Below are 17,832 nucleotides of genomic sequence, written 5' to 3'. Positions count from 1 at the left end.
TATGTACTGTATAATAGAAAACATTCATTTATTTCTCTGGTTATAACAATCATAATATAGCACTGATAATTCTTGTCTGAAAACAAAAATTCAGTGTGGTCTGTAATGCATTTTACAATGGAACACCATAATTGGGTGTGAAAAAGTGTCAAGAGTTTAGATAAACCTGTTTGAATGTATGTTACTGATGTAGGATTGAATGTAATTAGAGGTTAGATAAGAGAACACTGTGACCTGCACTTGGAAGGTTCCATTCTCCATCCAGGTATCAGTGTCCCTGCTGTATACGAAGAGTTTAGTCTTGGGCGACACTACTAATGTATCACTCTGTATAAAAGTCATTGTCAATCTGGATAAGAATGTCTGCTAAATGTGTAAATTTGATGTTATGTTTTCCGTAATGTAAAAGACATTTTGATCTAAAAATGATCAGCAAACGTTTGAAGAATATACTGTTGAATATTTTATTATCCAATAATCACAAAGGTAAAATCTTGCTTTTTCGGTCGCTAAGGATTAAAGCTATAACTTTAGCTTTTGAAACTTTTTCATTTTGAATGAGACTTGAGTGATGGAGGCTACCCATTCAGCTGAGCTAATGCTAACACTACATGAGTGGTGTACATCTGGACTATTAATATACTGCTGCCACCTACCAGATATATTTTGGGCTCAGTAACAAATGTATTTAAAATGATGGTTAATTATGAAACATGATTTTTTTGTTTGTTTGTTTGTTTTTTGAGTGTGCGTTCGACTCTTGAATCTTAGGACGTGACTGTGGGAGTGACTCAGTCGGTCATTGCGCCATATAGCAGTTTTATTTATGTATTGTTATCTCTTGCTGCATTATAGCACATTATTACTAGTTTGATGTAAATAAAAAAAAGAAATTCATTATTTTATCATTATGTTATTTCATAGTTTTGATGCCTCCTTTATTTTTCTAAAATGTAGAAACAATAAAATTAAAGGAAATTCTAGGAAAACTCTTATTGAATATGTGTGTCTAAACATTTGACTGGTACTGTATGTTAGCATGAATTTAAAAGGTGCTGGACTTTGTAACATTGAAAGAACATTTGGTCTGTTTAAACAAGCTTCGTATACACACAAACTAATGGCTCAAAATGAGCCCACACATGCCTGTTTTATTGAATAATGCAACCCTCTAAACAAATTGTTGATTATTTTATTAGTAAGTAATTATGTTGCTTCTAGACACAGAGGATCACTGTGTAGCAGCATACAGTGAGCAAGAGAGAAAAAGCAACAAGATGCTTGTCACACTTAAGTTAAATTCTCGTCTGTGTGAGTGTCTCTACTGTATAAATTGTTCAATCTTTCATAAATAGAGATTTTATTTGCTGCAGGGTATAAAAGCACATTAAAGTGCCTCTAATAAAGCCAGGTACAGCACTTAGTGCGTAACACTTACGCAATAATCACCATTGATAAACAGTCCATTCAAGAGATCATGTTAGGAAAGACGTTTGGAGTCTTGATGCAGAATAGTATAATTTTAAAAAGTGTAATACGAATAAAAGTATGAGAAAATATATATATATATATATATATATATAGGTTCCTCAGAAATATCTTCATATGAGGGTAAGAATTATTAATCAAAAAAATATAAGAAAACGCGTCAATAAGAGATATTACAATGTGAAACACCAAGGACACAGACAGTAAGGCAGAATATTCACAACTTTCTAATAGCTCTTCATCTGTCTTAAAACTCAATTACAGACGAATCACTGCGTTTCCTGATCACATTATTTCTGAGGTGCTGCATGTATTACATTATCACTTTTTTACAGCTCTATGTGTGAATCATTGTGTCTTAACAGCATTTACTGTTTGTGCTATAGTCACATTAGTACTTGGTAACAGATTGTGTGTAACATTAGGAAGGTGTTATTCTCTTGTTTGTGCAGTACCAGCACCCCCAACTCTCTACACTAAGGTGGTGAACTCCACTGTGGTGCAGGTGGTCTGGGAGCCCTCCACAAAGATGGGCCAACATGATGGATTTAAGCTGTATTACCGCAAAGCCCACGCCCCGCTGTTCACCGGACCCCTCACCTTCTCCCGCAACATCACACAGTACAACATCTCTCTGCTGGGTGAGTACTCAGAATGTTAATAATATATTATAATAATTAAGAAATAGGCAAAGCCTTTACAGCTGTGTTAAAAAATAAAATGTGATCTTAACTTACATTTGAAGTGCTATTAAAGTCCTAAAATGTATTAATATTTAATGTGATGATGCCCACAGACCCCTTGTGTCAAATATTTTATTATAAATACAGCTTGAAAGAACATTTGAAGTTCAGTGCATGTACGTACAAATTGCTGCTGTCTCTATTCATTCCAGTGGATTGTGCTCAGCAGCATGACATGAGCAAGTCCCTGTTCATTTTCCCGCTCAGTTCATCAGTTATGCGATTTGTGTACGCACATTAAGATTCATCGTTATCCAAGAGCGATCAGGGATTTGTAGACACCATAAATGAGCCGTGTCAGAAGCTGCAAGCATGCTTAGAAATCTTAGGAAGTTCAAAATATATGTTTGTCCACTGAGGATCGCAGTGCTCGTGTAGACTAATGAAAAAAATCCAGTGTATATACAGTTATTTTTGTTAATAATCTTATGTCTTTTTGTTGTTGTTGTTGTTTTCCCATTTGTGGGTTTTATGAATAATTAGAGTAAAGAAATTTTATTTGAACTTTGCTTAAGCAGGCTAGCCAATTAAGAGCTATTTCTTATTACAGTGCTGGCCTGAGGATACAGTCCAGACATCATAGCATGGTTTACTGTATGAGCCTAGGAAACTTGAGTTCAGCCAATCTCACTAAAGAGAATATCTTAGTATTCTTAGAAGCCTAGATCTTTTTTAATTGATTTGCTGCACTGATAGATGTAATTACATTCACTATGTGAACCAATACTCTACTCAGAGGGCTTTACACTAGATGTTGGAACATTGCTGTGAGGATTTGATTGCATTCAGCTACAAGAGCATTAGTAAGGTCAGCTTCTGATGTTGGATAATTTTGGACCATACACTCATCCCAAAGGTATTGGATGGAGCTCCATCGCTAAAGAGAACACAGTTCCACAGTTCCACAGCCCAATGCTGGGGGGCTTTATAGCTCAATAGGCATGATGACCTTAGGCTCTGCTTCAGAGCATCCCTTTCAACTGGAAGTGCTTTTCTATGGAGATGACTGTACAAGCAGTGAGTGCACCTTAAAGTAGCTGAGTTCACTAATTAAAAGGGGGGTCTTTTGGACCAATAATGTAATTACGTAACTGACTTCATAGTTAGCAGCAGAAAGAATGACACTAACATGTTTTCTGCTTTTCTTCCTGCAAAACAAGACCATACACACTTTTAAAATCATTAAAAATTCAGCTCATAATAAAATTATTATTGCCTTATTGCCTACTTACTAAAACAAATGTGGTAACAGCGGAAAGAACAGAAAGTTCTGGCACTTTTTGTGGCTTCTGGTTTAAAATGACCTTTGACAGTGCCCAGCCTGTGAGGTAATTGCCCTCTCTTTAGATCCAGCAGTGGTGTATGAAATCAAGATCCTGGCATTTAATCAGCATGGAGACGGCAATGCCACTCTGCGCTTTGTATCTCTGAAAGAGCCAGTGGAGAAGTCAGGTGAGTCGGCTTAAACACGCACACACCTGGTACACACAGACACATTAAAAGAACGTTATTATAATTTACACAACCCCCCAGTCAACAATGGAGTTGAGCAGCCAAGACATGTCTGGTGTCTGAAGTTCACTTCTTTAAGAAGTGGTACAAGTAATAGAGTGACATAGACTTCCATTATTTTTGTAATCTACATTAGCCTTATAGCTCCTGCGCAAAGCTCAAGAAGCAAACCTTAAACACAAAACATGTCTTGGTCAACTATGGATTAAATGTGTAAATTAGATTTTTGTCTGATCTATCCTTTTAAAGTCAACCAGAATTCAAAACAAGCCTTTTTTACCTTAGTTAGTTCATGACTCTTGTTCTATTAATTGTGATTTTTCATATCATATTTAAAACAAAATTCTTCTTTTCCCCTAATCTTCCATCAAAATGTAATGACCCCTGTTCACCTCTAAAACACCTGATTTTCACCACGCACTAGCAGATAGGGAAGAATAATATTAACCAGTAATATCATATTTCTTTTCCTTCTGCCACCAAACCCCCTGATCACTGAGTGAAACGCACAGAAATACACTTTACATACATCATGGTATGGAAGGAAGATGTGTTATGATTTATGATGTAGGTGGACTTTAAGAGTCCAGTCTTCACTGTGCTGAGTTTGAATTGTATATATGGCTTTGGTGTGTGTGAGGGGCTCACAGCTGTGTTTTACCCCATGTGTAATATTGAATATATTATGAGACTGTACATGTGTATTAGGGCTGGACAATATGACTAAAATCTTAACATACTTTTTATGTAATTCAGTATTGTTATTGTAACGCCCTCGAATTATACACACTTCTCTCTTGACCATGGTATGATAAGCAGTAGATTTTTAACAGATAAATATATAGGAAATGACAAAATTTGTGCACTTGTATTTGCATAGTTATTGAACTCAGGAAACTAAATAATTCCACAGTAATATCCTCCCCTATATTTGCCTCAAAGTGCACCAGAATTTAAGACTAAAATCATGAATTAGTTAGTGAGTAGTTAGTCACTAGTTTCTGATGATGTGAGTAAACAGCTAGACGACTTCTTCCTCGTCTAGCAAGTAAAAAGGACCCATTGCCATCTTGAGCAGCACATCGCCACGGAAATCTTTGCTGCTAATATCAAATTAAGTAAAAGAGACATCATTAATTATCGTTATCTTATTATTGTCCAGCCTTAATGTGTTATGTACTGCGTTCTAACAGTGCTTTTGTCTGCACAGTGCTGAATACTCCTTGTGACTGTTTGAAAGAGGAGCAGAGTAAAACCTCTACTACTGGCATCATCATCGGCATCCACATTGGAGTCACTTGCATCATCTTCTGTGTTCTCTTTCTCATGTTCAGCTACCGCGGCAGGTAGGAGAACATGCACATGCACCCATATGCACTGCTGTACTGCGCTTGTTTTGCTGATTTTTTAACCGAAGGCACATCTTCAGACTCTGGAGTTTTTCAAGTGAAAGAAAAAAAACACACATATAGTTGTATACAAAGTTGTATGCACACCTAATCAAATGATGTGTTTTGTTAATTTCCTAAGTGAAAATAATGTATCACGTCCTCTACAGAGAACACACTAAAATATGGCATTTTACTGTTTAGTGCACTATTCTTCTAACATATTGGAAAAAAAATAAAGCCTAAATGCAATTTGCAATGAGCCCTCTAACCAGTCACAACGGCTCTACAGCTAGGCTGTAACAGATATCATATATGCATGTGTGTGTTCATATTGTGTGTATATTTGTGTGCATATTGCTTAAGAGTGTATGAATATGAACATACATGACATACACACCGCGACACCACTCAAACTGTAATGCCTCTCTCTCTCTGCAGGCTAATGTTATGTAAGACAGTGCAGGCCACTCCTCAGGTGGGACGGAACCCAGCGACAGCAGCAGCAATGCTGGAGGCCTCTTCGTCTCAGCAGGGAGCGCTGGCCCTCAACGGCCTGCACAGCACCAGCACCGAGGCCAACGGGGCCCGGCATGGAGCCAAGAGCCTGACCGGCTCAAGTCAGAGGGAGAGGCTTGTCTCAGGTTCAGCTGATGCTGCACATACGGTGAGCGCTAAACATGCTTCATAATGAGGTTTAGTATTTAGGGCTCTGTTTACATCACAAGCCTTTTTGATGTAAACATATAATGTATGATGATTTTTAACTTTTTAATAACAATATTTAAACAATAACATTGTTCCATTTGATTATCTATACATATCTACTCCACTTTAAACCTGTAATGTGAATGTCTTTATTTTAATCTGCTTCAACACAATATGTCCAAAAGGGCATCTGAGGTCATTCACTATATGTCTGAAAGTTTGACGCCGGCTCATCCAGCATCTTCCAAAATGTAGAGCATTAATAGTAAGTTTGTCCCCCCTTTGAATACCTCTACTCTTCTGGAAAGACTTTACACTAGATTTTGGAACATTGATGTGAGGATTTGATTGCGTTAGAGCATTAGTGAGGTTAGGTACTGATGTTGGATGATTAGTTCTCATTCTAAAAGTATTGGGTGGAGTTCTGTCACTTAAGAGAAGACAGTTTCATTGCTTCACAGGCCAAAGCTGTGGAGCTCTGTACACCTGGCATTGGGCATGGTGATCTTAGGCTCACAAGTGTCACATTCTATGTACAATACTTTTCTTTACAGAATATACAAATGCTGTATGCACAGTTGTTTGCCTGCAATAGCAGTAGATGCACGTTAAAGTAGCTAAATTCACCACTTTAAAGGGGTGTTTGGCTACATTTGGACAGTTAGTGTGTATGGATTTTTGCCATGGCTCCCAACTCTCGTCTGTCAGCAGAAAATCCTTCCTAACCTTTACAACTGTGCACATGTTCTGTTCCTTAAATAAGTCCCTATGGCAAGCTGTGTTGGCTAGCTAACGAAACATTTAGCAGTCACAACAAAATGAAGCCATCTGTTCTAAAAATGAGACAGTTATGGGAAACATAGCTGGTACTTTCCCTGTGATTTGAAATCACAGTAGTGTTCCCTTTAAAATCCCAGGTCTGATTTATACTACCTCTGCAGAGACATCTGTACTTCATATGTAATATTATAAATGCCACTGGTCATTAAAATTTATAAAAAACTTATATTTTTGTTGCATTTGCATATTGTTTTTGCCTTATATTTATGTTTTTTGACTTGGGCTATATTGTTCATAAGACATAGTCAAAATAAGTTACCACTGATTATCAGGACGCAAATCGCTCAAACTGATCGTAGAAATACCTCGAACACATTTTTTCTAGTGTATTACTATTTTATTAATAAATGTAGCACACCAGTGCTGTCATAAATTGTATAAACTTGGACCAATTGAAGTGCTCCAAAGTCTCTTGGAATAAACCTTTTTTACATTAACTTGCATTAAAAGTTAAGACCATTTTCACCTTTTGCTGTAAAGTTACCTTTTTGATTTATGGTGAGATTATCCTTCTCTATTAGAGCTCAGTTGAATCCAATATATAGAGGTTAGTGCATCTGTATATTACCTATTAAAACCAATGTATGTGTGCATGCATGTTTTCAGATGGAAAGCTTGCTGGTCTCCTGTTCCCTTAATGAGACCCAGATGTCCACTCTTCCCCTGGACGACTTCAGCCTGGTAGAGGAGCATGAGTCACATTACCACGGGCGACCCACAGGGGGCCTCCCGGACGAAGGCTGATGACATGAAGGCTGTGGAGCTATAAGCCCTTAAATTCCACTCAGACTACTCTCCCTCTCAGGTCAACTGAAGTATTTCCTATTTTTTGTCCTCTTTTTATTGTGCAGAGTTTATATACGTTATATTCCCCACGTGGGAATTGCTGGACACCATATCTGGGAGGGCCCATATGGCTTAATGGTGGGCGTGGTCATCTGATTTCTTCATTGAAAGGTGATGAAACCGAGAGATTTTTTTCTTTACCCCTCTTCAGAAGAGCAGCAGGGCAAAGACACCTACGGTGTCTCCACTCGTATAGTCCACATATTTTCTTTTTTTTTCATTCCAAAAGTGTTTTTCTTGTTTTTTTTTGCCACACTTTTTAAAATGTTAGTTTCAAAGAAAAAAAACGTCCTGCTGCGTGCTCTCAGCCTATCAGTGACTTCACAACCCCATCCAGTGAAGACCACGGCCTTCTTCCAGGGATTTAAACTCTTACTCTGTCTCAGGATGTTTTTTCCGTGATATCAATATATATTTTTCTTTAATCAGTCGTCAGCCTTTGGGCTTTAGGCTTGGCTACGTGAACCCTGGGATTTGCAACAGAAACCTACCTCAGCCGGAATGAATGTGTTACGGGAAGCCTTTTTTTCGGATCTGTGTCTTCTTGTCTGTTCGGTTTTGTTACATGTCAAGCGTTCGTTCAGAAAAAGAGAAACAGGTGCTGCGCTACCTCAGATGTCAAGAACCACCACTTTCATACTCGTTAAAATGAAACGAGAAAAAAAATCCAACATATAGCACTTCCAAACGTTGAAGTCAATGTTCTACCTCAAGATAACAATGCTGTTGTTGTTGTCGTTGTTGTCCTTTTTTTTCATAATGAAACATGTATCCTCTTTTTTTTGTGAGATCCTGGCTTCCCAATGTTGATGAATTGATGTGTTTGGATATGTCAGTACCTCATGCAAATTGACAGATGACATCGTATGAATTCTGCTTGTAAAGACATTTTCTTCCATAGTGTCCATAGTGTAGGATTTTTTTTATTTTTTTATTCGTTTCCAAGTATTTTTTTCAAATCATAGTTGCTTTAGTCAATGAAAAGACTGTTAGAGATGCATTGCACTGCTACTAATGATTTCAGGATAATTTTTCTGCCATTCACCATGTTTATGCCATTTACATGGAGGAGAAAGGAGGGCGAGATACATCAGCGTTGAACATGCATTGAGTTATACTGTATGTATATACAAACCGTGTGTTGGACTTCAGTAATTGTATTAAATGGCAGAGAGAACAGGCGGGAATTCATTCAGTATTCATGTATATATGATGTACTTAAGAGATTTAAGCACAGATTTATCATGGTGCCCGCCTGGGTGTCGATATTAGGGGTGGTAATATAGACCTGGTGGAAGATAACTGGGTTCTAAAATGGCAGGACATCACTGTAATATGATTTTGATGGTGGGGCGTCGTCAGTCAATGCTGCCATGTTACACAGCAACAGAAATAACAAATCCAATCATCCTGGCCTGTTGGGACAATTCAGACAGGAAATACAGGGCCTGTCCATCAATTACCAAGCTGGCTCCTCCCCCAAACACCCTCCTAGAAAAGAGCATAACGCTACACTTCCATATATACACAAGCGGCCACTCCAACACATATCTTCACGCGAACATCCCATGTTAGTCAATAGCGCTGCCAGACTCAAGAGAATCATGCTGAGTACATGAGTGGGCGTTCCAAGGGTGCGCTTAAAAGAGTAAAGCCGGGGTTCACACTGCATTTTTTAAAGCTGTTTCTGTTGTAATTGTCAATTAGCTGTGCTAGCTAGCTACCATTTCTGCTTCTGTTAACTAACTAGCATACAGTTCAGGCTAAGTCAATGACAGCAACCACTAATCTCTCCTCCCTTACAACTGTCACCGAAGGCTCACCTTACTTTGATTTGATTGCTCATAACAGAGAAACACTAATGATGTAGGCCACTTGACCACTTTGACTTGCAGGCCATTTACTTGCACACGTTCCGCACAAACGCAACATGCAACAATGCAACAAACAATGAGGAAACCACATCTCTCCCATTGAAAACTACCGAAAATTAGCACCTTGTTCCACAGAAATGTGCACAGTGTGAAACCCCAATGCACTGAATTCACTAGATTCTAATATGTACATCATTTCTACCTAAATAAAACATATCAACACAATTATACAAGTAAACTGAAAGAATTCAAAGTGTTGCAATTTTTTATTGGCGTAGAAATGTTGTACACATTTGCATCATGTAAATTCAGTGCATCATTTTACTCATAGTATGCTCACCCATTTGGCCTTACACCTGCATTATTAACATCATACAACTTTTACAGTTTTACCTGGTTCACATTTGTGCCTGTACACACTGGCATAGAATGTAGATGCAGAACAGTAGTTGTTTCACAGCACCTAAGCCTTAGTTTCCATACTTTCAAGCTCAAAAACTACATTACATGGCCCCAAACATGACAATTCTACACATATATATCTCTATCATTCACCAGACTGACCCTAATTGGATTGGGAACTAAAAACTTTTTATTTTATATGTCCAGTTGCAAAGAAACAAGGCCTTTTTTGGTAACATCAGGCAGCTCCTCAACTGTGTTTCCTTAGAGCCAGGCAGATCAGGGATCATCATTTTCATCTATTATTTGAAGCATTTTAAGCTGGAATAGATTTGCATGGGAAGGTACTGAAAATAAAAGGGATTACGGGCATGATTTTAAGTCAGCACAGATTTTGAATTGAGTTTTTCATTCACCTCTTTTGTGTCAATTTCGAAAATGCACTTAAAAAATCTGGATGAAAAAGCCGAAAATTGTAAAATAATACACGAAAAATGTAACCAAAAAAAAAAGTTTCACAATTGGATAACATGGAAAATTGGTTTATCGGGAAAGGAGAAACGTGAAAAATGGTGATGGAGATTTTTTAAATAAGTTATGCCGTAGTGGGAATGAAAGGCACATGTTTTCGTTCCATCTGATGGCACCAAACAGGGCGACGGATAAATCATTAATGCTACATCTTGGCTGATGTTCACCTGAGGTTCAGTGGACGATAGTGAAGTGCGACAGCAACTTCAGCTCTCATTAAATAGGCTACAGCCCACTCCGCTCGGCATCTGTAAACTGTTTAGTCATGTACGCTTTACAGAAGGCTGTCAAAACTACTCTACTGAGAGATAACAAAGGTTCAAATCTCCCCACGCATGGGGAACAAGCCATACAGCCTTACAGCACAAGCAAGTGACATTATCTTCAGGAATTTGCACATAACAGGTAGTTGAAACCTACCTCTGTAATTTGCATCTTCCTTTAGGTAATTCACTTTAAATTTGTCAAACATTTGTACATATCTGACAGTAATGATATGTAAAATAACATATAATAAGGAAAAAATAATAAGGAAAGGACTTTCTGTAATTGGCTGAACCTAGAGCTTGAAGAAATTGTCACAATACATGATACAAATCATGATATTTAGCTTTCATAAGATTTTTCAAGCTAGCTGGAAAGGACAGAAGTATCAGAGCATGGTAGGCCATGTTTAACAAGGGTGTCACTGATGCAAAGCCCCACTCTTATGAAGCACCAAAAGCTATTTCAATGCTAATGGCGCCCCTTGTGGACAGTTTCCGCCTGCTAAATGTGAGTGAGTGAGACAGATGGAAAAATCTAACAATTGGTAAAAAATAAATGAGCAAAATTAGATAATGGCATGACGGACTTAAATCCAACCAGCTTCTTATTACGATACAGTTTATGCTTTTACTATACACTGATGATTGTTGTGTACATGATATTATTATGAAACAAGCAGTGGTTCAGTGTTTTATAAGTACTGAAACACCAGTGGCATACTCTTAAAAAAAAATTATGACATAATTTGTCAATATGACGATAACATTATATTGCCCATCTTTACTGTTGTGTAACCTAAAAACCATCAAGCTATGGCATTTCAAACCTGAGGAAATTACACAGATCCTTTCCTGTATGAACTAGATGTTCAAATCCATTACGAATGACCTTACAGAGCCTCCCTCCGTAACACTAATCCAGCTTGAACAGTGCTTATGCCACATGCATACCAAGCAATCCAATCTGCTATCAGAGTAGTTTTCATTTCAGCTCAAACAAAAGAGGCCAGTCCATAAACTGCTCTTTATCAGCTGAGCCACTCTAAGATTCTTACATCTGCCTCTAAAACAGTCCTGCTAGCCTACGTGATACTAGTCATCGCTCCACCTGCTGTATTTTCTCATAGTTATCTCTTCTTGAAGGGGTTTGAGGGTGTTTCCTTTGAGCAAAAGGCAACAGACAACACCATGCTGCACCATCTCTATCCTCCAGTATCCCACAATGCCCTGGTGCTTATATCCCTTTTTTCCTTTTGATAACCTACCTCAACACAGCTGTCATGCTCTCAGGTCATTCTCTCTTCGGGGAAGATTTTATGTTTTGGTACGATGCGTGCGCACACACACATTTTCAGTATGTCGGAGGAGCATCTCTTATATGTCCTTTCAGTAAAACTGTAACATGAGACTCACGGTTTTTCATACTTTTGTAACTTTTTGTGGATGTGAATGTATGACAGATGTCGTCATTTCTTTCAAATGTTTGTTTTTTGTTTTGTTTTGTTTTTTTTTAGATTAATGCACTGTATCTTCATTCTGCCTCAAAAGTCTGGGAAGTGACATCTCTGTAAAGACTTAAGAGAATATCAAACACTCATGCCAAATGTTAAGATTGTCATTGTTACTTGCTAACAACATGCGTGTAAATACCAACCTCAAAAATGTAGATGTAAGCAAGGGATGCACACTGATATTGGAATCATAGCTGTAGCCAATGTTTGATTCACCTTTCATGCATAATATGAGACTGAAAACTAAAATTTGAAACAGTTTTTAAAAAAATAATACATTTAGGGGTCTTTTGGGGTTCTGTTGCTTTGAGGCAACATTGTGTGACATGATACAAAGCGTATAGGAAACTAGATTTTTTTATCTAAATATTTGGAATGAAACTGAGTAACTACACAATTTGGTGATCTTTAAATATGACAAATGCAAAAACAGAATAATTCTAGTTCGTGCTATTTTCAAAGAAACCATGGGTACATAATAAAACCATCTGATGTAAAGAATCAAGAAATTTTGAAATAAGAGGAATATGTTGGTTGGTATAGTGTAGTGGGTAACATCTCTGCCTCTACGCTGTAGACTGGGGTTCAATCCTTGCCTGGGTAAGCATCCTGCTCTATACCAATAAGAGTCCTTGGGCAAGACTCCTAACACTACCTTCGCCTACCTGTGTAAAACGATCAAATTGTAAGTTGCTCTGGGTAAGAGTGTCTAAACAATAACTGCAATGTTCTCACGTGGCTGTGTAAGTGACACCTTCACTTGCTACCAGCTAAATCTGTACCACTGTTGCACAATGTTGCTTAAAGGCAACAAACATATTTTGGCAATTTCTCATTACATAACAATTATTTATATGACACTGAATATTAAAAAAATGAACTTCAGACTAACAGACAAATGACAAATACTTGCTGTGCAGTAAAGTGCATCATCCACAAGCTGCTCCACGACAAAAACATGGTTTATAAACGGCCACTGGTTAAAAAATGGCCGTCAGGATGTAGCTGATGGTGCTCATTCAAACTTTTGTTATGAACCCTTTCATCATTATTAAATAGTTATTGTCATTGCAAAGTGAGGAACATAGATTTGTATCTCTGGGGCAACAATAGAGTTAATTATGAAAGCTTTGTCAGGCGTAGTTACAGGTGCTAAGCTATGATTGGTCATTTGGTATTTAGGGAGAGGCTTAGTCATCATACTGCTTTGAATATTATGGAAAATCTAGTTTTTTACCTTATAATCTCTTGCGGAACATAGTGGGGTAAGAGAGGTAGGATATTCTACTGTGAAATGTAGTGGAGTGAAAGTAAAAGTCTAAAAAATTGATCTACTTTAATACATTACAGATACTAGAAAAAGTAGACCCTACTTAAGTACAGGAATGAAGTACATTTACTTTTTTACTGCCCACCACTGATTATATAAATATATACTATATCATTTATATGCTAATGCTAATCCAGCTAAATACAGTCCCAGTTTCTACATTTTATAAATGTTTATTGGCCTCAGCAGATACATACATGAAAAATATTGGATATCGCCATTGCCTCATAGTTCCCATATCGGTGCATCCCTAATTCAAACCACACATGCTTCTACAATTGACACTGAAAGATGATGATGATAATAAATGAAATTCCATTGGCATCAAGCAAATAAATCCCAAAACATTGTGCAAAAAACACAAGAAGAAGCCACCTGTATAGAAAAAATTGGATGTATATGAATTGCTGCGATTGCTATCTGAACCGTTGTGTTGTCTTCAGGCGAACATGGTGGAGTGTTCAGTATTCTCTCTCTTTGTATATTAGATAGCTGAACTGATCTGTCCATATGTAATAGACTTTAATGAAATGATGGTACTGAACAAATTTGGGGATACGTGGTTTACTGTGCTGTAAAGCCTTGTTATTATTAATGAAAATTCTGTGTGGAATGTCTATTGTACAATTCTAGTGCACATGACACTTCTGGGATTTTCTATGTTTTTGCTACACAAGATTCAATGAGTTGTTTTATGGTTCAAATGCAGTACAAACCATTGGCATCGCCTGCGACGCTGTGGCTCCTGCTGCATTTACGAACTTGGAAACGCCATCTGCAGTAACCTTGTGATTCCTAATGGCATCTCCTTATGCATTTTGTTTGTTTGTTTGTTTTTGTTGGTCTTATAATACATTAGTTTCTCTTGTGTCTGTTGTAAAAGCCCATATATTTCATTACGCGTGTTAGATTTCAGTGAAGATAGTGTTTAAACTAGCAGAAGGGAGTAATGGTGTATTTATTAATGTTGCGTACATTGTGTATTTATTGACGGCTGCCAATTGTTGCTGTGTATTACGTCTCTGGTGCTTTCTTTTTGTCCGAAATTGAGAATGGTTGCTCCTGTTGCGCCGGACGGGATATTTCCAGAGAAAGCTGTGGTGTAATTTAGGGGTCATTTCCGGTGAAACAATCTCCACTGACCCCTGAAGTTCCGACAGCTTTCGCTGCGCCTTATTTCAGATCAGTGCGTGGGGAGATTTCCGATTTCCTAGTTTTCCTGTCGTTTGTGCATGCCAGCGTAAGGGCTGCTAGATTGGATATACCGCTCTGAACTGTGCTTACAGAATGACTGCGTCCAACAGTCGCCTCAGGAGATTACGTCTTTTCCTTTTGTCTTTCCTGACAGGTGGGCCTTGAGTGGTCAGATTCCCACCCTCTGAGCATTGGTGCTATAGATAGTGGGTAGTTTTTTTGTTTTTTTTGTTTTGGTATTTGCTTGTATGTGATTGACCGCTCTCAGGGTTATATCAGTTTCTCTGTTATTGTCTTTAGGAGAGGACAGACTGGTCACTCTGTGTGCATATGGATGTATTCTGATCCTCGGTCCTCCCCCTGTCCTCTCCCTCTTTCCCATTCTCAGCTTTGGAGCAGGCAGGCAGTGCAAATGCAGAGCTAATCAGTGTTGTTTCACACGTCCTGAGCTCCTGATCGTAATCCCCAAATGCTGAGAAATCAGATAGAGAGCCATCTGAAGTAGAGCTGCAGCCTCACCAACGGCCCCCCGCTCCTTGGCCTCTCTTTTGTTTTAATTCAGCATGCTTCTTTGTCTATAGCTATATAATCCATAAGAGAACAAAGAGGGTATTACCTTCTATCCTGATGGCCCTTCATCATACGAGACCCCCCTCCTTCCACTCCCCCCACACACATCTCTGTAAAGAAAGGCCCATTTGTCAGAGGGAGACCCCTGCCCCAGAATTCCCAATGGAGACTCAGGGATGACCCATTACCATGTAGCAGCCTCGGCCAGCGCCTGTGCTATGGCAACGCGGGCCCATTCCGCTCCGCAGAGACAAAATCAAACTCCGAATCTGTAAAACAAACATTGTTTTTGTGGGGGGACCACATGTCTCCATCTCGGCTCCCTAAGCCCTATTCAGGGTCAGGATTTAACGGAGGGTTGTGTCTGAGGGGTGTCCCATACAAGCATGGTGCTAAACAGTTTATTGCCCTGTCTCACGCAGGTTTCTCCCCATGGGAATTGTCTCTTAGCATTCATCACAGTCCAGCGGTCACCCACCAGCACCAACAAACAGTATTTGTAGATGCTAATGTCCAACCTCCCCAGCTAACATGCTCTGCAACAGCAGGGTGAAAGTTTGTTAACTGTTAACTTGCTAGAGAAACGAATTCAAGATACAGGCTGTGATCCAATATGTGTACTTGTTCTAACTATAGTGGTCCAGAATGTTACTATGCCAGAATCGAGTTCATGCATCAAACAGCAGAATTTTAGTTTCATTTTTATATTTTGTCTAGAAATTAATGGTAATTATGTTCACTTGTCCCTGTGAGCATTCAGATTATGGAATTTGGTGTTATTTATTTGAAAAATAGTGCCAGCCTATGCGTGTGACTGAAATGGTTCCCTACTCCCTCATTAATATAGATGTGAACTGTTCAGTTTAGTAAATGGTGGTAAAAACACATATTAAAAAAGTATAAATCACTAAATGAATTCAGACACTCTCTCATCATAAACCTATATGAGTTTTCTCAAGTCGCACAAAAAAACTAAATTTGCTTAGTGTAGATACTGAGACAGTCTTATTTGCTTTGGACAATGTCTTTGTCTCCCAGCCGTTCTCCCTGTTCTGCTTATGCTTTCATTCAAAATGCATGCAAAATAACACATTTGAGACAGAAAACTGCACTTCAATTGTGATTTTGCATCGTCAGTTCATGCTAGCTATATAACACAAGCTTTCAAACTGAAAACTGCACAATGTCCCTCTAGAGAAACACAATGAAACACAATGATATTGGTGTATAAATTTCAATTCGACTACATAAATTAGACTTCGTTAGCCTTAGCAGTCTAATATGTGTTTTGGTAGGCTAAAAAGTTTGCCTTAAGATAAATGTTAGCATTATTCTAGCTGCTCCGTGCTTGACTTGCTGTTAAATGTAGATATGCAAAGACTGGTATATGCTGTTGAATACTTGGGTGTGTCCATGCCCACCTACCACTAGTATTGAGAACAGTTGCCATACAGCCTGTCTATGGAAACTGAAAGCATTCAAAGGAAAGATGTTGAGACACTGTGTAGTGTCTGTACTGAATTCGCAGGGCCATAATGTTTGTGTCTTAGACCAACAAGCAAGGTTAAAACAGGAAACTTTACAACTTATGTATTGACTTTTTCCTGTGATTATGGTATTTTGTATTTTGTGTTTTTCCCCCATTCCTCACCCCTAGACCCAAGTTGCTGGGGCATGTGCCCCAATAAAACATTCCCGTGCCCCAGTAAATTGGGTCTAGGGGTGAGGACTAGGGGAAAAAATACAAAACTTGACTAGACTAATTCTTGGTCCATGATTGTTGTAGTGATTGTGTAGTAAAAGACATTCACAATGCATTTTGGTATACAATATAGCTGATGTAGTGATCTGCAGTGTTCAGTAGACATTATGAGTGCATGTTGGAAGATTCTAGTGCCCTCAAAATCACTCTGGAATTCAATTTTACGATTAAGACACTAAAAGAAAAATGTCTACACGTTATAGTATCCTTAAACACAGATAGGGAACTATTTTGGTCACAGCCCTCGTCTCCTGTGTAATATTAACTGGCAAATGACCAACAAGCTTACTAACTTGCTAGCCTTGTGCCGTAATGGAAAAAAGACATGATTGTTCATGTCACTTGTTCAGTTCCAGTTGACTACTAGCAGACTGGTAGACTGGTGTTCTAACCACAATGTACTAGTAATGTAGCTAGTGTTCTTACTAGATGGACATACCACTATATAGAATTCAAGTATGCTAATTGGAACACAGCCATAATTGAGTGTTCTCTCTCAGTATTACAGTTTTTCTCCATGTTTGTTCGTCGACCGTCACACTCGCAACAGGAGTCACTGCCACAAATCTCGCACCTGAGACCAAGAAATGTGCAGCGCACAAGTACATTAGCACTGTAGATATAGATCATAGACTTTTTAGCCCCACAACAAAGCACTGTGCATTAATATATCCGGGACCGGTTTCTATTCCTGATGTCTTTTGTCCTTTTCAGGTAATCCGACACTCTAGGCATTAAATATGCAGTTTAATAATTGTACAGTATTCCAGTTAAAATGAGCACATCAGGCTGTCGTAACGTGTACTGTATTTCATGACTGAATGAAGCATGTGCCATTGAAGAATAATACTAAGAATCTCTGTATTA

The 17,832-nt window shown here is 38.4% G+C and overlaps 1 protein-coding gene across 1 annotated transcript in view; it reads left to right on the top strand.

Moving 5' to 3' along the window:
• Positions 1-7,719, top strand: part of igdcc3 (immunoglobulin superfamily, DCC subclass, member 3) — a 128,938-nt gene extending 121,219 nt beyond the window's left edge. Inside the window, exons 10-14 of the mRNA XM_036584499.1 lie at positions 1,941-2,129; positions 3,579-3,683; positions 4,954-5,089; positions 5,573-5,798; positions 7,286-7,719. Of these exons, the coding sequence (XP_036440392.1) occupies positions 1,941-2,129; positions 3,579-3,683; positions 4,954-5,089; positions 5,573-5,798; positions 7,286-7,423 (794 nt within the window). The 3' untranslated portion in view covers positions 7,424-7,719. The remainder of the gene's footprint in view (positions 1-1,940; positions 2,130-3,578; positions 3,684-4,953; positions 5,090-5,572; positions 5,799-7,285) is intronic.
• The last annotated feature ends 10,113 nt before the right edge of the window (positions 7,720-17,832 follow it).

The sequence above is a fragment of the Colossoma macropomum genome, unplaced genomic scaffold, assembly GCF_904425465.1.
Source record: "Colossoma macropomum unplaced genomic scaffold, Colossoma_macropomum, whole genome shotgun sequence".
NCBI lineage: Eukaryota > Metazoa > Chordata > Actinopteri > Characiformes > Serrasalmidae > Colossoma > Colossoma macropomum.
This window is presented reverse-complemented; position numbering and strand designations above follow the sequence as displayed.